Consider the following 27,123-nt stretch of genomic DNA (forward strand, 5'->3'; position numbering starts at 1 on the left):
TACCCCTCATTCCTAGCAGATTTATCTGTGCCCTCAATTGTATATACAGCCCCTATTATAATTTATGTTGTCTTAGGTAACTGTTTAGCTACAGGCCTTCATTGCCAACTTGAAAGGTAGGTGCCAACTTTTTATCCCTGAATTGTAGCATAAAGCCTGGAACTTGGTAGATACTTAACAGGTCTGAAGAAGTGAAAAGAACACAATGCAGAAACTGCTGATTTGAATTTTATAGTACTGGTATTGATACTCCAGTAAAGAATGTCTGAGGAATCATCTCAACAGGTGCTGGTTAATAGATTATTAAAAATTCTGCTATTTTTGGTCTTGTCCTGCTTTCTTTATGTTCATTATTTTACACCCCTTCACTTTCCTCTTTTCATCTCTAAGAAATAAGTCAATTAGTAAAGTCCTTCAGTATGTTGACAATCCCCTGCGATGAGGGATAATCCCTAAGTATAAGAGACAGAACACAGGATCTAGTCCGCCAGCCATCTGACTCTTTATGGTTCACCTCATTATCCTGAGGCTCCATGTCCTCAGTACAAAAAAGGGACACTATTATCTCTGCTTGCACCACAAAGTTGCTGCTAGGATAAAATATAGAAGCATTCTGTAAAATATAAATGTGAGGTGCTATGGTAGCCAGCCTCTAAAACGGCCCATAAAGACCCCTGTCTCCTGGTATTTATTCTCTATTAACCTACCCTTCTCCCACACCATGCTGTACTGGAGGTGGTCTATGTTTCTAAAAGAATACAGTAGATGCGATGGTATCTCACTTTTGTTATTAGGTTGGAAAAGAAACTATGTCTTATGTCTTGGTGAGGGCTCTCTCTCTCTCTCTTCCCTCACTCACTATGGGAAAGTCAGCTGCCATGTCAAGTACAGAGACTGCAACCTCATGAGAGAGTCTGACCAGAACCATTAAACAGCTAAGGACTCCTCCATTCCTACCCTCAAAAATTGTGTGAAATAACAAATGTTTGATGTTTTAAGCTGCTACATTTGGGGTAATTTGTGACATAGCAATAGAAATATATAAATAATATTATTCCCTAGTCACAGTATCCTGTTAATAAAGGTTTATTTAAAACAGAGCACTGGCTTTCTAAAGGACCAGAACCAAATACTTAGGTGGTACAATATTCTGTGAGGAATAATTCTTCTATTTCTGCAACATCATTTCTCAGGTTCGTTCTTCTCCCTAGCAACAGTGCTCATCCAACATCACATAAAACTTGTTACATTCTATAAAAACTCAGAAATGGACAGCACAATACTACCTAACTGTAATACAATTATGTTAAAACACTGAATGAAGCTGAATGTGAGAATGATAGAGGAAGGAGGGCTGGGGGTATAAATGAAATCAGAAAGAAAGATAGACAAAGATTGAGATGGTATAATCTAGGAATGCTGGAGTGTATAATGATAGTGACTAAATGCACAAATTTTAAAAATATTTTTGCATGAGGAAGAACAAAGGAATGTCATTACAGCAGGGTGCTGAAAACAGATGGTAATTAATATTTTAAAGTTTCAACTGTTATGTGTGAGACTAAAGCAAAAAATGTTTATTTGGTACAAAATTTATATTTTGACTAGTGCATTTCCTAATATAACTTATGTAGATAGCTTGATTGAACACCATAAGTACAAGGAACCTTGGGTACGACATGAGATTTTGTTGGTTTGTCCACAGTGATGCCCCGATGAATCCCAGAGTGATTTGATCAGTGAGTGGAAAAGTATTTGCAAAGTCCCCTTCAGGGAATGGTGAGAATGGAGGAAAATTCAACTTCCCCAAGTTGAATTCTTGATATTCTCACAAGCAGTGTGGACAAAGGCTGAGCCCCCAGTCTTGGGGTTTGTTCATATGAAACTTAACCCCACAAAGGATAGGTCAAGCCTACTTAAAATTTGGGCCTGGGGGTCACCCCCAGGAGAGCCTCTTTTGTTGCTCAGATGTGGCCTCTCTCTCTCCAGCCAACACAACAAGCAAACTCACCACCCTCCCCCTGTCTACGTGGGACATGACTCCCAGGGGTGTGGACCTTCCTGGCAACGTGGGACAGAAATCCTGGAATGAGCTGAGACTTAGCATCAAGGGATTGAGAAAAATCCTAGCATGAGCTGAGACTCAGCATCAAGGGATTGGGAGACCCTTCTCGACCAAAAGAGTGAGGAGTGAAATGAGACAAAGTGTCAATGGCTGAGAGATTCCAAACAGAGTCGAGAGGTTATCCTGGAGGTTATTCTTACGCATTAAATAGATATCACCTTGTTATTCAAGATGTAATGGAGAGGCTGGAGGGAACTGCCTGAAAATATGGAAATGTGCTGCAGGGGCCATATTTCTTGATGATGATTGACTGGCAATGTGGCTCTCACAGTGTGACTGTGTGATTGTGAAAACCTTGTGCCTGATGCTCCTTTTATCTACCTTGTCAACAGATGAGTAGAACATATGGAATAAAAATAAATAATAGGGGGAACAAATGTTAAAATAAATTTAGTTTGAAATGCTAGTGACCAATGAAAGGGAGGGGTAAGGGGCATGGTATGTATATTCTCTTTTTTTTTTCTGTTTTCATTTTGTTTCTTTTTATGTTGTCTTTTTATTTGTTTTTCTGAAATGGTTCTAAGAAATGATCATGATGATGAATATGCAACTATGTGATGATACTGCGAATTACTGATTATATATGTAGAATGGAATGATTATATGTTAAGAGTGTTTTTGTTCGTTTGTTGTTAATTTTTTAAAATTTAATAAATAAATAAAATTAAAAAAAAAACTAGTTACGTTCTTTCCTACAGTTACTGCCATTTTGGACAAGGAGAGGAACTTCTTTTGAAACCAGTCCATATTGTATTTTCTTTATGACTCTTCTGTACTTGTTCTTTTATGCCAGTTTAACTAAGTCTCTCTATTTGCTAATCAGCACATTGATATTTACTATTTCTTCTATCAGCCAAAGCTTGGTCTTATTCTATTCCTTATAAATCCTTGTTCAGCATCTTTTTATAAATGACTGAAAAGGGTAACCCACTGTTTACCCTGGGTGGGGGTGGAATCTAATTTCCAAAAATAACTCTGAACTAAATTTTCTTCAATCTAGTGAATTAACGATTTCTCAAAGCACTTCATCTAAAAATTTTTATATATGCTATTGCTAATCAATGGTGTCATTTTTTATATATGGATAAGGAAAGTGGTAAATAAGGCTCACAAACATGTACTAAGAAATTAAGAGAACTAAAGATTTATAAAAGTATTTGAAGTTCTCACTGTGTTAATTCAATATGCCAACTGTATCTGTAATACAGATATTTAAACTTTTGCCTTGTCTATTTTAACAGCTATGACATATTTTTAGATCAGCATATTTTTCTTCATGGCATCATAAAAAATAAACAAGACTGGTAAAAAAAATACAAACTAGAAAACTCAGTTTTCCATCAGAATATATCTTACGTTAAAATATTGAGATAGAATGGTAATGGTTTATCTTATCATCCAAGCTAGAGCATATAGTCAGAGCTGGAAGCAACCTGGTGAGATTAATAGGCAGCACTCCCTATTTAAAATATCTATGGCAAGTTAGGGAAATGATTAACATTTGCTTTGCAAAAGCAAACTCTGAATTTAAGACTCAGAAGAAAATAAAAATAAATATATCAATGGGTGCATGGGTAGTTCAATGGTTAGAGTGCCTGCCTTCCATGCAGGAGACCCGGGTTCGATTCCTGGACCATGCACCCAAAAATAGATAAATAAATAAAAAAACAAACAAACAAATAAATAAACTGTATAAGTTTTCATCCCTTGGTTAAACTTTCAGGGCCAAGCTTGAAAATGGTGAGTTTAGTGTCTTAGAAGTAAGTATACGAATGAAGCTGTTGACATTTCATTAGAGAGTGTGCTGGTTTGAAAGGAAGTATGCCCCCTAGAAAAGCCATGTTTTAATCAAAATACCATTTCATAAAGGTGGAATAATCTCTATTCAATACTGTATGTTTGAAACTGTAATCAGATCATCTCCCTGGATGATGTGATTTAGTCAAGAGTGGTTGTTAAACTGGATTAGGTGATGACATGTCTCCACCCATTTGGGTGGGTCTTGATTGGTTTATTGGAGTCCTATAAAGAGGAAACGTTTTGGAGAATGGGAGATTTGGAGAGAGAAGAGAATGCTGCAGCACCACAAAGCAGAGTCCACGAGCAGCAACCTTTGGAGAGGAAGAAGGAAAACCCCTCACGGGGAGTTTCATGAAACTGGAAGCCAGGAGAGAAAGCTAGCAGATGATGTCGTGTTTGCCATGTGCCCTTCCAGCTGAGAGACAAGCCCTGACTGTGTTCACCATGTGCCTTCTCACTTGAGAGAGAAACCCTGAACTTCATCGGCCTTCTTGAACCAAGGATCCATCTTTCCCTGGATGCCTTTGATTGGACACTTCTATAGACTTGTTTTAACTGGGACATTTTCTCTGCCTTAGAACTGTAAACTAGCAACTTATTAAATTCCCCTTTTTAAATGCCATTCTGTTTCTGGTATATTACATTCTGGCAGCTAGCAAACTAGAACAGAGAGCTTCAGTTAAGAAAAACATTTTAAAGATATCTGAAAATAAGGTCAAACTTATAATATCAAATATATGATGCAAACCTCTCAACAACTTAATAAAGAAAACATTGCAGATAATATAAAAGAATTATGAGAACTATCTTTGTGGACAGGACAGTATTGATGGGAGAGGTCAGTAATACTAGGAGAAATGGAGCAAAGGCTTTAGAAAGCCTTTAAGAAAAGAACCACTCCAGACTATTGATGGAAAAATTCTTGAGCAATGGTAAGTACAAAGTATAATAGAGTTAAAGAGAGGAAGAAAGTAAATTGGGATGTGGCATAGTGGGAAGAGGAAGGAGAGAAAAGAAGAAAGGTGAGGAGGAAACAGGGGCCAGGAGGAAAGGGAGGGAGGGAGTAGATCTGTCTCTAGCCCACATGATATATTTTACAATGTGGGAAAGGATGCCCCTCAAACAGTAAACAGTCCCCCATCAAGATATACAAATTGACAAGCAGTTTGGGCTAGAATTCAGCCCCAATTTGTTGCCTTGGCTATGTACCTTTGTGGTGTAAGCAACATGCCTAACTGTACAAAGCAGTCTTGAGAAAGAGCAAAAGCCCAACTTGACTTTGTTTTTGGAAGAAACAGGCAGGCATTTATTTCCCTATATTATAGTGCAGGCAAATTTACTGAGCTATAAATGAAATTCCATTGGTATCTTTTCCCAGTGATTTGCCATCTGCATGTGGAATTGTGTCTTAATAAAAAAACATTTCACCTTAGGGAATAATGCAGCTTCTGGTGAATTAGAAGTGTGGTCTGCTAGATAATTATGGAATTTAAGGAAAACTGGCAACTCTGATCATGTGTGGATAAACATACCTGCTAGTGCTTGTAATTTCTGTACACAGTTCTGTACTGCTTGGAGGCTTTTCCAGGACTCCTACCTATATAGTCGCAGGGGTCATAATTGCTTAGTGATAACAATACGTAACAGGCACTTCCAGGTGAATGGCCGAAACTAAGAGTAAACAGTAGTGTTTCCTTAAACTGTTCCTCTGCAGATTCCCAGGATAGCTCTATACCAGACACAGAGAAGCAGAAGTTCTGGAAATGAGGCCTGGGACTCTACATTTTAAATGGACATCAAAACTGGAAAGCTGTTGTTTTGGATGAATGTAAAATATGAGAAATTTCCAAGTGGAGGTTACAAAAAAGAAAGGGAATTAAAGGAACACACTAGAAACAGTACAGAATATAAAGTATGAACCATAAATAGTTAAATATACGCCTTCCTCATAAAATTTATAATGTAGAAATTCAAAAACTCTAGAATCACAAATTAAATACGCCCACACAGACAGATAGTTCTTGTGACCTAATTATGAATGTTATTCTGAAATTAGGTTATAATGATATTTCATTTATTGAATTGCTATAACAAAAGGAGACCTTATTTTTTTGAAATATTTCATAGTGGGAACTGACTATAGAACTTAGTCCAAACATCACTCCCATCATTTGCCAAACTTAGACCTGTGCTGAAGAATATTATTCAATCAGCTGCTAGTCCTGTCTTAACTGCACTTTGAGTGGGTAACCGAGAATAATGACACAAACAAATCTTACCGCGGTAAGGGGACCTTCTGCTTGGGCCTCCATTGGACTTGTGGGTGTTGCTGCAATAAACTGACTACCAGCTCCAGCCTGGAGTTCTAGCCTATCTGTATATTGTTCTGAAGCAGCAGTAGCAGGGCACTCTCCAGAAAGTGCTAAGACCACACCTGAGGTTTCCTTCTTCAAATGATCATTTTCTGCCCAAGGATCTAATCTGAGCTTTTCATCTTGAAGCAATTCCTCCAAGACTTGAAGCACCTCAGGCTCTTCATCAGAAGGGCTTCCAGTTGTTTTATGCCCTACAGCCTCATTTGTCCTAAAATCCCGAAGGTCTTGTTCCTTGTCCACAATCACCCATTCCTTGGAATCAATCTCCTGCTTGCAGGAGCTCAGGTTGACTGCTACAAATCCATTGCTACCACCACCATCTGCCTGCTCAGGGGTGTTGGCAGAGGCAGGCTTGGAAGCATCTTGAAGATATTCTTCATCATAGTGCCAGATATGGTCAGTTCGGGATACAGCAGGAACACAAGGCTTATAAAGTGGAGCAGGGAGAGTAGATTCCTTTCCTGCACTAGAATCTTTGTGCATTTTCTCTAGGCTTAAGGAAACAGAGAGAAGTTACTCAATTGTCCTAGAGAAGTATTTATTATATAACTTATAAGCTCTATAAAGAACTAATATTCACACAAAGAAGAAAAAAAATGGATAAAGAATTAGGAAAATTCCACAGGGTTGATAATGCTTTTGACCATAGGCCATAATCCTGTTTTACATATTGGGCCCATGGGAAGAAGATGTCTTTCTCACTACAGGTTAGGAGAGAAGCTTAACTGGGTTGACCTGTGTGATGTACTTCACCTTTGCTTTGTTAATTCAATTATACTGTTCTCTGCTCTCTTTGTGAAACTGAGCAACAATTAACTAAGAAGCAATAGCATGACTACCAGTGTTTGATTGCGCTGGCTTCAGAGAACTGATTTCATCTGTAGGGAAGCAGTAAGAAATATACCTTTTCCATTCCTTAAGTTTGTGATTAGGTGCCTCAACTTCTTCAACTGTTCCCTATTCATTCTAGATTTTGCTCAAGCTATTTTTTTTTGTTACTTTGGTTCTCTCAACTCTATTTTCAGCACAGACAATCTGTTTAGCTCCATTCTTTTGCTAGGCTAATTCTCTACCTAAGTTTCTACACATACTGAACTTATATTTATTCCCAATCTTAGCCAAAACTCAAGAATTTTAAAACAATGCTCCAACACTAGTCCATCCTTTTGATCCTATCAACATGTAGATGTATGCTTATAACACATAGCTGTGATACTAAATGACTACCATGTGAGGAAGAACACTTGTTATGTACAGGAGTGACTTTAAAATGGAAGTTAGATTGGACTAGGCCAGAAGTGGCTGAACTGTTTTGTGACACTAGTTGACTACCATATTAGCCAAATCCATACTACTCCTAACCTAATATTGCCAAGTGAAATGTGTGGCTGTTTTTAAAGCTATTCAAGTTTAATAGCTATTGAAGCCTTCTATTATTCATAAACATTTCCCAAACTCTCTTTAAATTTTTATTTCTGTTTTCATTTATCAAAGTTTCTTGCAGGGATTATGGGTCTCATAACCATGAACTACAAACAGTCATTACCTTAGTACAGTCCAAAGTTCTACCAACTTTTCCTTCTTCCTAGGTAATTGAGAGCTCTGGACAGCAAGAATGATAAACTTATTCATATCTGTTCTTCCTACAGCATTTTGCTCATAAGAAGCATTAATTAAATTGAATTAAACTACCTGTCCCTTCACATATCTGACTCCCCTGTCATATATTCTCCTTCTATATTTTATCATGCCCTCTTCAACACTACACTACATGTTCTTCATTCCAATAACAATAAAAAAGATCACCTTCCAAAGTCACTACAAAAATGTTCATCTAACTTGTGCCCTGTGCTATGAAGTATTAGCTATATAGCTCTTGTCCTAAAGAACTTGTAATTATTTTAGATTCTTGACATCAGGAATCAAGATGATAACTGAAAACATAGATGAAAACAAGAGTTCAATCTAGTACGTGTTAGAAAAATGCAAGAATGTCTTATTTGAAAGAATTTAGTAGCTTTAAAAAAGAAAAAAGAAAAACTATTTTATACCAGGTTTCAAGAAACTTGTCAGTGTCTGGTTTGGGCTCCAATGTCAGACGTTTTTCCAGTTCAAAGCTGTGGATGGAACGTAACTTTCGCACCAGTGGAACATCTCTGTCTGGCTGAGTTATCTCTGAGCGGACACGAATTGGTGACCCCAGGCTTGGGGCATTCAGCATGCCATTTGCTTGAACGTGGCTATTCTCTTCTTCTGTGGCAACCTAAATGAAATATAACATAAAGCCATGAAAAACATTCCAGGCACCATAAACAGTAAGAATCACTGAAGCCTTTCAAAATGAAACAAATGATTGGGATATATTTTCAGAAGATAGGGATATTTTGGCTAGTTTATCTCATTAGGTACTTGTCTATTAACACTTTAATGTGTAAATTTTCCTAATTTATTCTCAGCTTCAGTATTACTTCAGTTTCCTAAATTTCTGGTACAGTGATAATGTGAAAAACGTTAACAACCATGGCTTTTTGCATTATGTCTAACTAGATGCTCGTGGGGACCACATCCTATTTCAAAAAAAACTAACACCTGGAAAGGACATTCTCTGTAAGACATAAATGGTTTCATAAGAGGTAGGAGAAGTTGTCAGGCCAAATGCCCTCTGTCTCATTCCCTCTCAAAAACCAAAAGCAAAATAAAATGAATAAACCCTGGGTTAGAGCAATAACGTGCAGGTAGGGCAGAGCAGGAAGAGGTTATCAGGTAAGCAGAGGGGTGTGACTGCCTAGGATAGACCTTCAAAGCATAAATATTAGAGAAATAAAGCCTTGAACTAGCAGCAGAGTGAGAGAGGAAAGTCAGGAACTGTTCTTCAGCTCAGAGACCCTCAAGGAATGTCATAAATTTGGGGTACATTCTGGCTACCAGCAGAAGTAGAAGTTAGTCTCTGAAGGAAGAGTTCCTCGAGCTCCAATTTAAGTCTACAGTACTTCCACCAATTATAAATTAATGAGTAAAAAACCAAAGATAGCCAAACACATGAGAAGACATGCTACTGTGACTAAGACATCATATAATTAAAAAAATATTTTAAACTCCCAAAGATTGTAGATATCAAACTTGTTCAGATAAAGAATAAATAATAGCTCTGCATAAAATGTTTACATAAATGGGATCAAAATTTAAGACTTTTCTGCCTCAAACAATTTTATCATGAAAGTAAAATCACCACCTACCCAATGGGAAAAAATAATTGGAAACTACATATCAAATAAAGGATTAACATCCAGAATATATAAAGAAATTCTTGAACTTAACAACAAAAAAGACAAACAACCCTATTAGAAGATGGGCAACCCAACCTTGGGGCTTACCCCTATGAAGCTTATTCCTGCAAAGGAGAAACTAAGCCTACTTATAATTATGCCAAAGAGTCACCCCCAGAGAACCTCTTGTTACTCAGATGTGGCCTCTGTCTAAGCCAACTTGGCAGGTAAACTCACTGCCCTCTGGGGGGTATACTTCTCCCTGGCAACATGGGATCTGACTCCTGAGGATGAACTAGTACCCAGCATCATGGGAATAAGAAAGCCTTCTTCAGCAAAAGGGGAAACAGAGAAATGAGACAAAATAAAGTCTCAGTGACTGAGAGATTTCAAATAGACTTGAGAAGTTATCCTGGAGGTTATTCTTATGTATTACATAGATATCCCTATTTAGTTTATGGTATATGGTAGTGACTAGTGGGAAGTACCAGAAACTTGAACTGTGTTCCAGTAGCCTTGATTCTTGAAGACTACTGTATTACTATACAGCTTTTACAATGTGACTGTATGATTATGAAAACCTTGTGTCTGATGCTCCTTTTGTCCAGAGTATGGACAGATGAGTAAAAAAAAAGGGACAAAAAATAAATAGATAATAGGGGGAGGTAAAGGGTAAAAACTGGGTAGATTGAAATACTGTGGGTCAAGGAGAAGGAGGGACAAGGGGTATGGGACGTATGAGTTCCTTTTTTTTTTGCATGGGCAGGCACTGGGAATTGAACTCAGGTTTCCAGCATGGCAGGCGAGAACTCTGCCTGCTGAGCCACTGTGGCCCCGCCCCCTTTTTTTCTTTTTATTTCTTTTTCTAGAGTGATGCAAATGTTCTAAAAATGATCTTGGTGAAGAATGTACAACTATGCAATGATATTGTGAGCCACTGATTGTATAATGTCGGTGAACTCTGTATGTGGATGTTTCTCAATTAGTCACATACAATGTGACTATATATATATATAAAAGACGAGAAAAAGACTTGAATAGATGTTTCTTCAAAGAAACCAATGGCCAGAATGCACATGATGTTCAATATCATTAACAATCAGGGAAATGCAAATCAAAACCAAAATGAGATACCATTTCACACCCATTAGAACGGCTGCTGTTAAAAAATGGAAAACTACAATTGTTGGAGAGAATGTAGAGAAACAAGAACATGCACTCATTACTGGTGACAGTGTAAGGTGGTACAGCTGTTGTGAAAAACAATTTGGCAGTTCCTCATAAGTTAAGTATATAATTGTCTATGACCTAGCAATCTTACTACTGGGTTTATACCCCAAATAATTGAAAACCAGGACTCAGGTATTTTCATATCAGTGTTCATGATGGCATTACAAATTGCCAAAATATGGAAGCAGTCCAATTATCCATCAACTGATGAATGGATAAACAAAATGTGGCATATACATACAATAAAATAACATTCAACTATGAAAAGGAATAAAGTCCTGATATATGTGAAAGGTGGATGAATCTTTAAGACATCATGTTGGGTGAAATAAGCCAAAAATAAAAGGACAGGGGGTGCAAGGGTAGTTCAGTGGTAAAATTCTCGCCTGCCATTGCAGGAGACCTAGGCTCAATTCCTGGCCCATGCACTTCCCAAAACAAAGAAGCAAACAAACAAAAATTCAACAAATGGTGCTACAATAACAGGATATTCACATGGAAAAAGAATGAAAGGTGACCCCACCATGCAGCATACAAAAAATAAAATAAAAATAAAGGACAAATTTGATATGATCTCACTTTTATGAAATTAAATTAGAGTAAGGAATCTCACAGAGCTGACTCTGTGACTTCAGAATAAAGGGAGGGGGTGGGGATAGGGAATGGGACGCTAAGGCTTAAAATGTACAGGGTTCCTATTTGGGATCATGGAAATGTTTTGGTAATAGTGGTGATGGCAGCACAACAATGTGAACATAATTAACAGCACTGAAATCTATAACTGAATGTGTTAAAAGGGGAAATGTTAGGTTGTATATTTGGTAAAAGTATAAACAAATTAAGAAACAAAAAACTATGGGACTACACTACACAAACAGCGAACCCTAAGTTAAACTACGGACTACACAGTTAGTAGTACAACTATAAAAATGTGCTTTCATCAACCACAGCAAATGTTCCATACCAGGGCAATGTGTTAATAATGAGATGGTAAATGAAATCCTGTATTTTATGTATGATTGTTCTGTAAAGCCACAACTTCTTTAATAAAGAAAAAAAAAAGGAAAAAATGTTTAAAGAAATAAAGTTCATCATCACAATGATCAAGAAGGGTTATAGAATTAACTGGTGAATCTGGGTAAAAAAAAAAAAAGAACTTCTAAAACAAAAAAAGGGTGCATGGGTGGTTCAGTGGTAGAATGCTTGCCTTACACGCAGGAGACCTGGGTTCGATTCCCGGACCATGCACACGCCCTTCCCCCCAAAAAACTAACTTCTGATATTAAATGTTCAATTAAACAGCAAATTGGACAAAGCCAAAGAGATAATTATTGAACCGAAAGATATATTCAAAGAAATTTCCTAGAATGAATCACAGCAAGATAAGGAGAAGAAAATGGTAAGAAAAAAAAGATTCATAATGGCTAGAATAAAAAGCCTAATGTATGTTTAATTGAGTCGCAGGAAGAGAGAATAGAAAAAATCAAGAGGTGTCAATGGGGGAAAATGGCTATATATTTACCACAACTGATGAAAAAAAATGAATCAGAAGATCAAGAAACACAAGATATCTAAGGCACAATGAATACACAGAATTACATATGTAGATATACTGCAGTTAAAATGCAGAAGAACTGGAGGAGGGCGGGCCACAGTGGCAGGCAGAGTTCTCACCTGCCACGCTGAAGACCCGGGTTCAAGTCCCGATGCCTGCCCACATTAAAAAAAAAAATGCAGAAGGGCTAAAAACTAGCTAGGGGGAGTGGGAAACAATTACCTGCAAAGAAAAAAAAAACAATTTGAATGACAGCAGACTTCTGAATATCAACAAATGAAGTCAAAGAAAAAATAACTGTCAATCAAAAAACTTTGTATTGGGCGGGCCACGGTGGCTCAGCAGGCAAGAACACCTGCCATGCCAGAGGACCCGGGTTCGATTCCCGGTGCCTGCCCATGTTAAAACAAAACAAAACAAAACACTTTGTATCCAGCATAAACTATCTTTAAAGAATGAGGCTGAAATAAATATTTACATGTAAATAAAAACTGAGTCTTCTACCAAAAGACCTGAACTAAGTGAACTTGTACAGGAAATATTTTAGAAAGAAAGGCAATGAGCCTAGAACTTCCAGGAATGCAAAAAAAAAAAAGGTGAACATTTTTGAAGATCCATACAAACTTTATTTGCATAAAACAACAACAAAAAATATACAATGTAAGCAATTTTTTTTTTAAGGGAACAAATTAAAAAACAGAAGAGACCAAGTTACTGGGAGAGGGGTGACAGGAGTTAAAATGCAATAGTAAGAAGGGGGATTAAGATGTTACTTAACTTTAGATTTTAGGTTAAATATACCTGGGTCATTTCAAGATAATCACGAAAAGAACAGAGATAGAATGTTTAAGTCCCATATAAGTACAGAGAAAAATATGAGAAGGAATAACAAATCAACAAACCATTTAATCCAAAAAAAGGCGGCAAGAAGCATGAAAACTTCTGAATAAAAAGAAATTTAAAAAGTAAGGTAGTATGAACAAAATTCAAAAGAAAAATAATTCTAAATGTGAATAAAACTGGTCAATTAAAAGACAAAGACGGTACTCTAATTTTTTTTTAAGAAGACAAAGATTATAAGACCATCCAATTGTATGCCACTAACAAAAGTCACGATGAAATAAGTAAGGGCAGGGAAAGATAGAAAGAAAAGGTTGAAAAAAATATATACCATTCAAGTACACCTACCCAAAAGAAAGCTGGCAGAACTGTATTAATTTGTACACTTAATCCCTAAAGAGTTAAAGAAAAAGATCAGTATGGAAATTTTTAAACATTTAGAATAGAATGAGAATGAAAATACAGCACATCAAAACTCTTCAGATGCAATGACAGAGGTATTTATTCCCACCTTCCGCTTTGGGTTTATTTTCTCTTGTTGTTCTAGTTTCTTGATGTAGAAACTTAGATAACTGATTTTGAGTTTTTTTCTGTTTTCTAATGTAAACACTTAGTGTTACAAATTTCCCTCTCAGCATTCCATCCCCATATTTTGATGTTGTAGGTTCATTTTTATTCACAGTTCTATGTCTTTTTGTTAATTTTCTTTGAAACTTACTCTTTGATCCATGGATTATATGTAAAAGTGTATTGTTTACTTTTTAAGTATTTAGAGATTTTCCTGTTGTCTTTATGTTAATAAGCTTTAGTTTTAGTCCATTATGGTCAGAAAACATTATATATGATATAAATTCTCTTGAATTTGTTAAAGTTTTATGGTTCTGCTTTTATGGAATCCAACCTAAGATAGTGGTTATCTACAGAGCTGGGATAGGATACAAACATAAAATCAAGTAGGAGAAGGAATATGTTATAATTTTCCAGATGGTAGGTTCACATGCTTAATTGGTTATTATGCATTTAAAGGATTCATATAACTTTTACATGTATTTTATAACAGAATTCTTTTTTTCCTGCTTAGGCAGGTACCGGGAATCGAACCTAGGTCTCCAGCATGGCAGGTGACAACTCCACCTGCTAAGCCACCGTGGCCCACCCTATAATAGATTTTAAAAGACAATAAAAAGAGCTGTTTAGAATTTTACTAGATGACCAATAAACTCGTAAAATTACAATCTCTGTCCATTCACTTTCTCATTTCTATATTTTTATCTTTTATTTTAGCCAATTTTTCCATAACGCATGATTCCTACCCCAACCCATTTTACATATATTTTTATTCCTTTCATAATCCTTGCTTTGTACATTGCTGTGCCTTATATTTGGTTCTGTACACAGGTATTTAACCAAATAAACTTCAAGCTACATAAAGGAAAAAAAAATGTACCTTGAATTCCACTGTACTTAGCTCAATAAAAGTTTGATGGTTAAAAAAAAAAAAAAAAAAAGAATGAATCCAGATACCTTTTCTTCAAAATTTAGCTTACTGCTTTATCTAAGTGTCCAAGATGAGTAGAGAATTTGTGAGGTGTAAGAACATACATTATGATAGGGGGCCAAGATGGCGGCTTAGTAAGGTACGCGCATCTTAGTTCCTCCTCCAGAGCAACTACTAGGTGAACAGAAACAGTGTAGAACAGCTCCCGGGGCCACGGCAGGGAATGGACACACAGTGTACCCCAGTCTGGACTGGCTAGACTGACTGTGAGACTCTGCTGCGGTGAGATCCCGGAGTGGGGCGCGCTTCCCCGAGCCACGGAAGCTGGCGGCCGGAGCTCCTCCCTCCCTCCTTCCCGGGCCGGCTGAGAGTCTCGGAGAGGCAAGTTTACCAAGCCGCGGCGGCCGGCGCCCCTCTTTTGCGGGCAGCTTCCTGGACCGGCTACTAGTCTTGGATCAGAGGGCTACCCAAGCTGTGGTGGCCGGCAACCGGCGCCCCTCCCCCGCAGGCGGCTTCCTGGTCCGGGGGTGAGTTCCCGAGGCCACTGCGGCCGGCGACCGGTGCCCCTCCCCCACAGGCGGCTTCCTGGTCCGGTGGGGAGTTCCCCGGGACGCGGCGACCAGCACCCCTCCAGGGAGAGGAGGGAATTTCTGACAGTGGCAGGGACTAGGTCCAACCAAACACCAATAGGGGCATTAATAAAGGAGCCACAGGGTCCCCTCAAGCCGCGGCGGCTGACGCCCCCACCACGCGCGGCTCCCCGGACCAACTGAGAGAATTGGATCGGAAATCCCCAGGAATCGGAGAACGGTGACCGGGGGGATCCCTTCCAAACACGTGAGAAAAACGTGTGCCACGAGCGCCACCTACTGGGCAGGATAAGAAAAACAGAACCAAGAGATTTCACAGAAAAATCTTCCAACCTGTTGGTTCCAACACCCAGGGAAATCTGACTAAATGCCCAGACGCCAGCAGAAGATAACAGATCACGCTCAGAAGATTGAAAATATGGCCCAGTCAAAGGAACAAACCAATAGTTCAAATGAGATACAGGAGCTGAGACAACTAATGCTGAATATACGAACAGAAATGGAAAACCTCTTCAAAAACAAAATCGATAAATTGAGGGAGGACATGAAGAAGACATGGGCTGAACAAAAAGAAGAAATAGAAAAATTGAAAACACAAATCACAGAACTTATGGAAGTGAAGGATAAAGCAGAAAAGATGGAAAAAACAATGGATACCTACAATGATAGATTTATAGAGACAGAAGACAGAATTAGTGATTTGGAGGATGGAACATCTGAATTCCAAAAAGAAACAGAAACTATAGGGAAAAGAATGGAAAAATTTGAACAGGGTATCAGGGAACTCAAGGACAATAGGAACCGCACAAATACACGTGTTGTGGGTGTCCCAGAAGGAGAAGAGAAGGGAAAAGGAGGAGAAAAACTAATGGAAGAAATTATCACTGAAAATTTCCCAACTCTTATGAAAGACCTAAAATTACAGATCCAAGAAGTGCAGCGCACCCCAAAGAGATTAGACCCAAATAGGCGTTCTCCAAGACACTTACTAGTTAGAATGTCAGAGGTCAAAGAGAAAGAGAGGATCTTGAAATCAGCAAGAGAAAAACAATTCATCACATACAAGGGAAACCCAATAAGACTATGTGTAGATTTCTCAGCAGAAACCATGGAAGCTAGAAGACAGTGGGATGATATATTTAAATAACTAAAAGAGAAAAACTGCCAACCAAGACTCCTATATCCAGCAAAATTGTCCTTCAAAAATGAGGGAGAAATTAAAACATTCTCAGACAAAAAGTCACTGAGAGAATTTGTGACCAAGAGACCAGCTCTGCAAGAAATACTAAAGGAAGCACTAGAGTCAGATACAAAAAGACAGAAGAGAGAGGTATGGAGAAGAGTGTAGAAAGAAAGAAAATCAGATATGATATATATAATACAAAAGGCAAAATGTTAGAGGAAAATATTATCCAAACAGTAATAACACTAAATGTCAATGGACTGAATTCCCCAATCAAAAGACATAGATTGGCAGAATGGATTAAAAAACAGGATCCTTCCATATGCTGTCTACAGGAAACACATCTTAGACCCAAAGATAAACATAGGTTGAAAGTGAAAGGTTCGGAAAAGATATTTCATGCAAATAACAACCAGAAAAGAGCAGGAGTGGCTATACTAATATCCAACAAATTAGACTTCAAATGTAAAACAGTTAAAAGAGACAAACAAGGACACTATATACTAATAAAAGGAACAATTAAACAAGAAGACATAACAATCATAAATATTTACGCACCGAACCAGAATGCCCCAAAATACGTGAGGAATATACTGCAAACACTGGAAAGGGAAATAGACTCATATACCATAATAGTTAGAGACTTCAATTCACCACTCTCATCAATGGACAGAACATCTAGACAGAGGATCAATAAAGAAATAGAGAATCTGAATATTACTATAAATGAGCTAGACTTAACAGACATTTATAGGACATTACATCCCACAACAGCAGGATACACATTTTTTTCAAGTGCTCATGGGTCATTCTCAAAGATAGACCATATGCTGGGTCACAAAGCAAGTCTTAACAAATTTAAAAAGATTGAAATCATACACAACACTTTCTCGGATCATAAAGGAATGAAGTTGGAAATCAATAATAGGCAGAGTGCCAGAAAATTCACAAATACATGGAGGCTCAACAACACACTCTTAAATAACGAGTGGGTCAGAGAAGAAATTGCTAGAGAAATTAGCAAATACCTCAAGGGGAATGAAAATGAAAACACAACATATCAAAACTTATGGGACGCAGCAAAGGCAGTGATAAGAGGGAAATTTATTGCCCTAAATGCCTATATCAGAAAAGAAGAAGAGGCAAAAATGCAGGAATTAACTGTCCACTTGGAAGAACTGGAGAAAGAACAGCAAACTAATCCCAAAGCAAGCAAAAGGAAAGAAATAACAAAGATTAGAGCAGAAATAAATGAAATTGAAAACATGAAAACAATAGAGAAAATCAATAAGACCAGAAGTTGGTTCTATGAGAAAATCAATAAGATTGATGGGCCCTTAGCAAGATTGACAAAAAGAAGAAGAGAGAGGATGCAAATAAATAAGATCAGAAATGGAAGAGGAGACATAACTACTGACCTCACAGAAATAAAGGAGGTAATAACAGGATACTATGAACAACTTTACGCTAATAAATACAACAATTTAGATGAAATGGACGGGTTCCTGAAAAGACATGAACAACCAACTTTGACTCAAGAAGACATAGATGACCTCAACAAACCAATCACAAGTAAAGAAATTGAATCAGTCATTCAAAAGCTTCCTAAAAAGAAAAGTCCAGGACCAGATGGCTTCATATGTGAATTCTATCAAACATTCCAGAAAGAATTAGTACCAACTCTCCTCAAACTCTTCAAAAAAATTGAAGTGGAGGGAAAACTACCTAATTCATTCTATGAAGCCAACATCACCCTCATACCAAAACCAGGCAAAGATATTACAAAAAAAGAAAACTACAGACCAATCTCTCTAATGAATATAGATGCAAAAATCCTCAATAAAATTCAAGCAAATCGTATCCAACAACACATTAAAAGAATTACACATCATGACCAAGTAGGATTCATCCCAGGTATGCAAGGATGGTTCAACATAAGAAAATCAATTAATGTAATACACCATATCAACAAATCAAAGCAGAAAAATCACATGATCATCTCAATTGATGCAGAGAAGGCATTCGACAAGATTCAACATCCTTTCCTGTTGAAAACACTTCAAAAGATAGGAATACAAGGGAACTTCCTTAAAATGATAGAGGGAATATATGAAAAACCCACTGCTAATATCATCCTCAATGGGGAAAAATTGAAAACTTTCCCCCTAAGATCAGGAACAAGACAAGGATGTCCACTATCACCACTATTATTCAACATCGTGTTGGAGGTTCTAGCCAGAGCAATTAGACAAGAAAAAGAAATACAAGGCATCAAAATTGGAAAGGAAGAAGTAAAACTATCACTGCTTGCAGACGATATGATACTGTACGTCGAAAACCCGGAAAAATCCACAACAAAACTACTAGAGCTAATAAATGAGTACAGCAAAGTAGCAGGTTACAAGATCAACATTCAAAAATCTGTAGCATTTCTATACACTAGTAATGAACAAGCTGAGGGGGAAATCAAGAAACGAATCCCATTTACAATTGCAACTAAAAGAATGAAATACCTAGGAATAAATTTAACTAAAGAGACAAAAAACCTATATAAAGAAAACTACAAAAAACTGTTAAAAGAAATCACAGAAGACCTAAATAGATGGAAGGGCATACCGTGTTCATGGATTGGAAGACTAAATATAGTTAAGATGTCAATCCTACCTAAATTGATTTACAGATTCAATGCAATACCAATCAAAATCCCAACAACTTATTTTTCAGAAATAGAAAAACCAATAAGCAAATTTATCTGGAAGGGCAGGGTGCCCCGAATTGCTAAAAGCATCTTGAGGAAAAAAAAACAAAGCTGGAGGTCTCGCGCTGCCTGACTTTAAGGCATATTATGAAGCCACAGTGGTCAAAACAGCATGGTATTGGCATAAAGATAGATATATCGACCAATGGAATCGAATAGAGTGCTCAGATATAGACCCTCTCATCTATGGACATTTGATCTTTGATAAGGCAGTCAAGCCAACTCACCTGGGACAGAGCAGTCTCTTCAATAAATGGTGCCTAGAGAACTGGATATCCATATGCAAAAGAATTAAAGAAGACCTATCTCTCACACCCTATACAAAAGTTAACTCAAAATGGATCAAAGATCTAAACATTAGGTCTAAGACCATAAAACAGTTAGAGGAAAATGTTGGGAGATATCTTATGGATCTTACAACTGGAGGCAGTTTTATGGACCTTAAACCTAAAGCAAGAGCACTGAAGAAGGAAATAAATAAATGGGAACTCCTCAAAATTAAACATTTTTGTGCATCAAAGAACTTCATCAAGAAAGTAGAAAGACAGCCTTCACAATGGGAGACAATATTTGGAAATGATATATCAGATAAAGGTCTAGTATCCAGAATTTATAAAGAGATTGTTCATCTCAACAACAAAAAGACAGCCAACCCAATTACAAAATGGGAAAAAGACTTGAACAGACACCTATCAGAAGAGGAAATACAAATGGCCAAAAGGCACATGAAGAGATGCTCAATGTCCCTGGCCATTAGAGAAATGCAAATCAAAACCACAATGAGATATCATCTCACACCCACCAGAATGGCCATTATCAACAAAACAGAAAATGACAAGTGCTGGAGAGGATGCGGAGAAAGAGGCACACTTATCCACTGTTGGTGGGAATGTCAAATGGTGCAACCACTGTGGAAGGCAGTTTGGCGGTTCCTCAAAAAGCTGAATATAGAATTGCCATACGACCCAGCAATACCATTGCTGGGAATATACTCAAAGGACTTAAGGGTAAAGACACAAACGGACATTTGCACACCAATGTTTATAGCAGCGTTATTTACAATTGCAAAGAGGTGGAAACAGCCGAAATCTCCATCAACAGAAGAGTGGCTAAACAAACTGTGGTATATACATACAATGGAATACTATGCAGCTTTAAGACAGGATAAACTTATGAAGCATGTAATAACATGGATGGACCTAGAGAACATTATGCTGAGTGAGTCTAGCCAAAAACTAAAGGACAAATACTGTATGGTCCCACTGATGTGAACGGACATTCGAGAATAAATTTGGAATATGTCCTTGATAGCAGAGTCCAGCAGGAGGTAGAAACAGGGTAAGATAATGGCCAATTGGAGTTGAAGGGATACAGACGGTGTAAGAGGACTAGATACAAAAACTCAAAAATGGACAGCACAATAATACCTAATTGTAAAGTAATCATGTTAAAACACTGAATGAAGCTGCATCTGAGCTATAGGTTTTTGTTTTGTTTTGTTTTGTTTTGTTTTGATTTTACTATTATTACTTTTATTTTTTTCTCTATATTAACATTCTATATCTTTTTCGGTTATGTTGCTAGTTCTTCTAAACCAATGCATATGTACTAAGAAATGATGATCATGCATCTATGTGATGATGTTAAGAATTAATGATTGCATATGTAGAATGGTATGCTCTCTAAACGTTGGGTTAATTTCTTTTTTCTGTTAATTAAAAAAAAAAAAAAAGAGAAGGGATAATTGGAGCTGAAGGGATACAGACTGTACAACGGGACTGGATATAAAAACTCAGAAATGGACAGCACAATACTACCCAATTGTAATGCAATTATGTTAAAACACTGAATGAAGCTGCATGTGAGGTATAGGTTTTTTGTTTTTGTTTTTTTTTTTTCTTCTTTCTATTATTGTTTTAATTCTTATTCTGTTGTCTTTTTATTTCTTTTTCTAAATCGATGCAAATGTACTAAGAAATGATGAATATGCAACTATGTGATGTTATTAAGAATTACTGATTGTACATGTAGATTGGAATGATTTCTAATTGTTTTGTTAATTCTTTTTTTAATTAATAAAAAAAAAAAGAAAAAGAAAAAGAAATACAAGGCATCAAAATTGGAAAGGAAGAAGTAAAACTATCACTGTTTGCAGACGATATGATACTATACGTCGAAAACCCGGAAAAATCCACAACAAAACTACTAGAGCTAATAAATGAGTACAGCAAAGTAGCAGGTTACAAGATCAACATTCAAAAATCTGTAGCATTTCTATACACTAGTAATGAACAAGCTCAGGGGGAAATCAAGAAACGAATCCCATTTACAATTGCAACTAAAAGAATGAAATACCTAGGAATAAATTTAACTAAAGAGACAAAAAACCTATATAAAGAAAACTACAGAAAACTGCTAAAAGAAATCACAGAAGACCTAAATAGATGGAAGGGCATACCGTGTTCATGGATTGGAAGACTAAATATAGTTAAGATGTCAATCCTACCTAAATTGATTTACAGATTCAATGCAATACCAATCAAAATCCCAACAACTTATTTTTCAGAAAGAGAAAAACGAATAAGCAAATTTATCTGGAAGGGCAGGGTGCCCCGAATTGCTAAAAACATCCTGAGGAAAAAAAACGAAGCTGGAGGTCTCGCGCTGCCTGACTTTAAGGCATATTATGAAGCCACAGTGGTCAAAACAGCATGGTATTGGCATAAAGATAGATATATCGACCAATGGAATCGAATAGAGTGCTCAGATATAGACCCTCTCATCTATGGACATTTGATCTTTGATAAGGCAGTCAAGCCAACTCACCTGGGACAGAACAGTCTCTTCAATAAATGGTGCCTAGAGAACTGGATATCCATATGCAAAAGAATTAAAGAAGACCCATATCTCACACCCTATACAAAAGTTAACTCAAAATGGATCAAAGATCTAAACATTAGGTCTAAGACCATAAAACAGTTAGAGGAAAATGTAGGGAGATATCTTATGAAACTTACAATTGGAGGCGGTTTTATGGACCTTAAACCTAAAGCAAGAACACTGAAGAAGGAAATAAATAAATGGGAACTCCTCAAAATTAAACACTTTTGTACATCAAAGAACTTCATCAAGAAAGTAGAAAGACAGCCTACACAATGGGAGACAATATTTGGAAAGAACATATCAGATAAAGGTCTAGTACTCAGAATTTATAAAGAGATTGTTCAACTCAACAACAAAAAGACAGACAATCCAATTACAAAATGGGAAAAAGACTTGAACAGACACCTATCAGAAGAGGAAATACAAATGGCCAAAAGGCACATGAAGAGATGCTCAACGTCCCTGGCCATTAGAGAAATGCAAATCAAAACCACAATGAGATATCATCTCACACCCACCAGAATGGCCATTATCAACAAAACAGAAAATGACAAGTGCTGGAGAGGATGCGGAGAAAGAGGCACACTTATCCACTGTTGGTGGGAATGTCAAATGGTGCAACCACTGTGGAAGGCAGTTTGGCGGTTCCTCAAAAAGCTGAATATAGAATTGCCATATGACCCAGCAATACCATTGCTGGGAATCTACTCAAAGGACTTAAGGGCAAAGACACAAACGGACATTTGCACACCAATGTTTATAGCAGCGTTATTTACAATTGCAAAGAGGTGGAAACAACCAAAATGTCCATCAACAGACGAGTGGCTAAACAAACTGTGGTATATACATACGATGGAATATTATGCAGCTTTAAGACAGGATAAACTTATGAAGCATGTAATAACATGGATGGACCTAGAGAACATTATGCTGAGTGAGTCTAGCCAAAAACTAAAAGACAAATACTGTATGGTCCCACTGATGTGAACCGACATTCGAGAATAAACTTGGAATATGTCACTGGTAACAGAGTCCAGCAGGAGTTAGAAACAGGGTAAAATAATGGGTAATTGGAGCTGAAGGGATACAGACTGTGCAACAGGACTAGATACAAAAACTGAAATATGGACAGCACAATAATACCTAATTATAAAGTAATCATGTTAAAACCCTGAATGAAGCTGCATCTGAGCTATAGGTTTTTGTTTTGTTTTTTTGTGTGTGTGTGTTTTTTTTTACTATTATTATTATTTTTATTTTTTTCTCTATATTAACATTCTTTATCTTTTTCTGTTGTGTTGCTAGTTCTTCCAAACCGATGCAAATGTACTAAGAAACGATGATCATGCATCTATGTGATGATATTAAGAATTACTGATTGCATATGTAGAATGGTATGATTTCTAAATGTTGGGTTAATTTCTTTTTTTCCCGTTAATTAATTTAAAAAAAAGCACATAAAAAAAAAGAACATACATTATAAATTCAAGAAACCGTTCAACAGCATGATAACAAATGATGGACAATGACTAAGGGGCAAAACCATCTGCCATTTAAGTTTCACTGAGATTAAATAGTGATAATGGTTGAAGAAAAATAATTAAGCTCCTCTATGTTAAGTGCCATCTCTCACATAAACATATACACACATATCCATATGGGCTGGCAACTAATGAGTGCTTTACTTGCAATTTTATTTTTTACTACAAGAACATTCACTCCTGTTGTCATAAAGCCAGCTACAGATGACACTATAAAAATGTGACACTGATTCCCTGGCCACTCTGATTATTTGTTCCTGAATGCTTAGTCAACAGCCAAATAACATAGTGGTATATCACATTTATGCAAAGAACGTTTTTGCAGATGACTCTCATGACTGAATTACGAACTCAAAAATTGATTTTAAAAAGTGTACAGTTTAATGATTATCTAAAGACAGGTCAAGCTCGTCAGCACTGATCACAGAAGAATCTTCTCAGGATTCAAATACTTCTCATTTATAAAGTGTGACTAGCCAAATCTTCATCAATCATGTTAAAAGGTACGAACTCAAAGTTATTTCATGCCTTTAAGTTTTTTTTTTTTTTTTTTTTTTTTTTTTTTTTTTAAAGGAAAGACAGAGAGAAGGAAGGAAGGATAGAAGGAAGGAAGAGAGGAAGAAAGGGAAACATCTTTTTTAAACATTTTCTTGTTTTTATTGTATTTTGTTTCTCTCATGCCTTTAAGTTTTAACCTTCTTCCCAAGCAAGCCACAAATAACTAAGCAGCTCCCAAACTAACTCATTTGTGATTCACTGTCACTCCATCTCATTTTTCTTCATCTTATCTTCTGTGAAAAGGGAAATGACAAGGAGCAGTAGACTTAAAAAGAAGTTGAGGATAATCTGACCCAAGATATTAAGAACTAACCATTTAATTCAGAAATCTGTAGATACCCCTTCATACTGACAAGTGAAACTGCTTGCAATCCTAAAGAAGAAAAAAAACCAGGTCTTCTATTTCAATACTCTGTCTTTATGATGAGATGGATGATTTCCTACTTCCAAATCTTTCTTCCTTACTATGATTACAGTTTTTAGAATAGCTCCACTGGCCCAAGCGCAAATAAATAATGGCCCACAGTCTGGTCACATTATTTGGAAAGATTATTAGCGTCTATTCTACAGATGTTTGTTTTTTTAGTCTCAGTGTCTGATTATTTTTAAAAAATACTTTCATCTTTCCCACAAAATACAAGATGAAGCAAGTGAAGCATAACATCTGCTGCCTTAAACTGAATGTTATGGACAAAATAAATCAAAAGATTGCAATTACAAATATTTATATAATTAGCAATACACAGTTCTGTCTACTTCTTACTCAAATTTGAGAAGCATGAGATTTTGTTAAAACAATAGGAGAAAAATTAAGCACATAGAAAGATGCAACTTTCTACATAAGATATACATACCTTACAAATCCCAAGCTTTATCTTGTTCCTGTTGGCATCCATCTCTTCCCAGACATCCTTCTCCTGGGGACGAGGCTGCACCAGAGATGCAGGTAATTTATCTGGTGACACACCAACAGGGATACCATTTTCTCCATCACTAAGCTGTTCATCAGGAAACACTTCATCTGTATTTTCTCGAAGCAAGTCTCCTGGGATGGGAGTGGCATTGGCAATTCTAAAAGTGTGGAAGAAAAAAAAGAACTTAAAAACACCAAAATCAAAAATACTATGAGACCTACCTACATTCTGTTTCTTTATTTAAATGATGAGGTCCACATACAATTAAGGGAGTAAAACAAAAAGAAAAAAGTCCCTAAGAAACTTAGCCCAGGCTAATTCATCAGAATAAAAATTCTAAAACTTGATTAGAATTCTCAAGCTGACTTTAAAATACAGATTCCAATACAATAACTCACTTTAAAAGTTAAGAACAATATTTAGTCTCTTTTCCAAGAAGTCTTTGTCCATTTTAATAAAATTATCTATTCTCTACCCATTTTTTCCTTAGAGAATAACACAAATAAACAGGAAAATGTTAACTGCAGTAAGGAAATAAGCAGGAGTGAAATCAATACGCTATGCTATATTTTATAATATGAAATGTACATTAGATTTTTCATTTACAGACTTTTTATTACGTATCTACTATATGCAAGGATACAAAAAAGGAGGAAGAAAACCCTTTCCCTCGAGGAGAAATAAAAAATTCTATAATCAGACAGTTTATACAATTTTGCATGAACTGATGATCTTGGGCAGGGAGCAGTCTGCTTTCTAATTAGCACATTTGTAAATATTAATCTGCACTCTTTTATTTATTTCAAAGTAATTTCATGTCTTATTTACATAGCTGGCCATCTCCTTTTTAGATTGCTGGTCCATGAAGGGCTTTTCTAGTTCTCAGTTACCATTCATTGTGTGATAATTCTGCCAGCTCTAATTTTCTGTAACTGTACTCTTTCCTTTATTTTCAGAATATTACTCACTAAACACAATATTTAGCACAAAATGCAACCTCTTCTTAGAAGTGATTCTGTAAGTCTAAAGGCAGAAAAAAATATTATCCAGCAGATCATACTGACACATTATTATGCATTGCAAAATAGGCATCTACTAGGGGAACCACTCTAAGAGTAACACATATCCTGGCACAGATGTCACAGCACAGGAGAATAAAGATAATTGCTATTTTAGGAACTGGTTCCACCTGATTTGATGACCTTCACTATCGCCTTTCCTTACATGGGTGAATGCTAAAAGATGAACCTCTTTATCAACAGGTTATAGGTATATGATCTAGAAAAGCATTGATGATGGCTTCCAGGAAAAAAACTTTAGAGCCCTGTTAAAGTCCCTGTAGTTCTGACACTAGGAACATATTAAAACAGGTAGTTTGACCTAAACTATTTTGAATGAAAGGATTTATTATAAATATAATTAAACATAAGAAACTAGCTACTAAAAGTTTTTTCAGATATGAGTACAATATAATTTATTGGTCAATTCAAGGAATTACAATGGACATGAACATATATGTGGCACCTAGTAACCCAAATGTTTATTGAAAGAATTCTCTCTGTTCCTAAAGAAAGGGAAAGTCAAATGGATGAATACTGAACTCAGGAAGCTCAGTCTACCAGCCTCATATTTTTTCTCTATTTTAATCACTGTGTTCTAAATCTTTGTTCCTTGTGCCTAGACAACAATTCTGCTTCTCTCCAACTACCCCACATTCCTTGGCATTTTCTTCTTCCACTCCTCAGGAAAGAAACCACTCCTGCACCTGAGCAAAGTGCTTGTATACTCAGAATCTGAGTTTCCATTCATAAGTTATGCTACAGTATTTAATATTACACACTTCAAGGAATTCTCTCATCTTCTGCACATATACTTTTCCTGTATGCTCTGTCCCCTCATCATTTTTTACTGTACTTGTTACCACATATCTTTGTACTTGTATGTCTAAATGCATGGATTTATGATTACATTTCATGCATTTGTATTTTAGCACCTATAGGAAGTAAG

At 36.6% G+C, this 27,123-nt stretch overlaps 1 protein-coding gene and 1 non-coding gene across 14 annotated transcripts in view; one reads left to right on the forward strand and one right to left on the reverse strand.

Annotated features, from left to right (window-relative positions):
- TTBK2 (tau tubulin kinase 2) overlaps nt 1-27,123 on the reverse strand; it is a 307,449-nt gene that overhangs the window by 24,557 nt on the left and 255,769 nt on the right. For all 13 annotated transcript variants that reach the window (XM_077127599.1, XM_077127601.1, XM_077127605.1 and 10 more), the window contains 3 exons: nt 25,057-25,273; nt 8,352-8,563; nt 6,205-6,793 (listed from right to left, as the gene is read on the reverse strand). In XM_077127599.1, the coding sequence (XP_076983714.1) occupies nt 6,205-6,793; nt 8,352-8,563; nt 25,057-25,273 (1,018 nt within the window). The remainder of the gene's footprint in view (nt 1-6,204; nt 6,794-8,351; nt 8,564-25,056; nt 25,274-27,123) is intronic.
- TRNAV-UAC (transfer RNA valine (anticodon UAC)) lies at nt 11,974-12,044 on the forward strand. The gene has a single exon. It is a non-coding gene; the product is annotated as a tRNA-Val (tRNA).

The sequence above is a fragment of the Tamandua tetradactyla genome, chromosome 14, assembly GCF_023851605.1.
Source record: "Tamandua tetradactyla isolate mTamTet1 chromosome 14, mTamTet1.pri, whole genome shotgun sequence".
NCBI classification, from domain to species: Eukaryota; Metazoa; Chordata; class Mammalia; order Pilosa; family Myrmecophagidae; genus Tamandua; species Tamandua tetradactyla.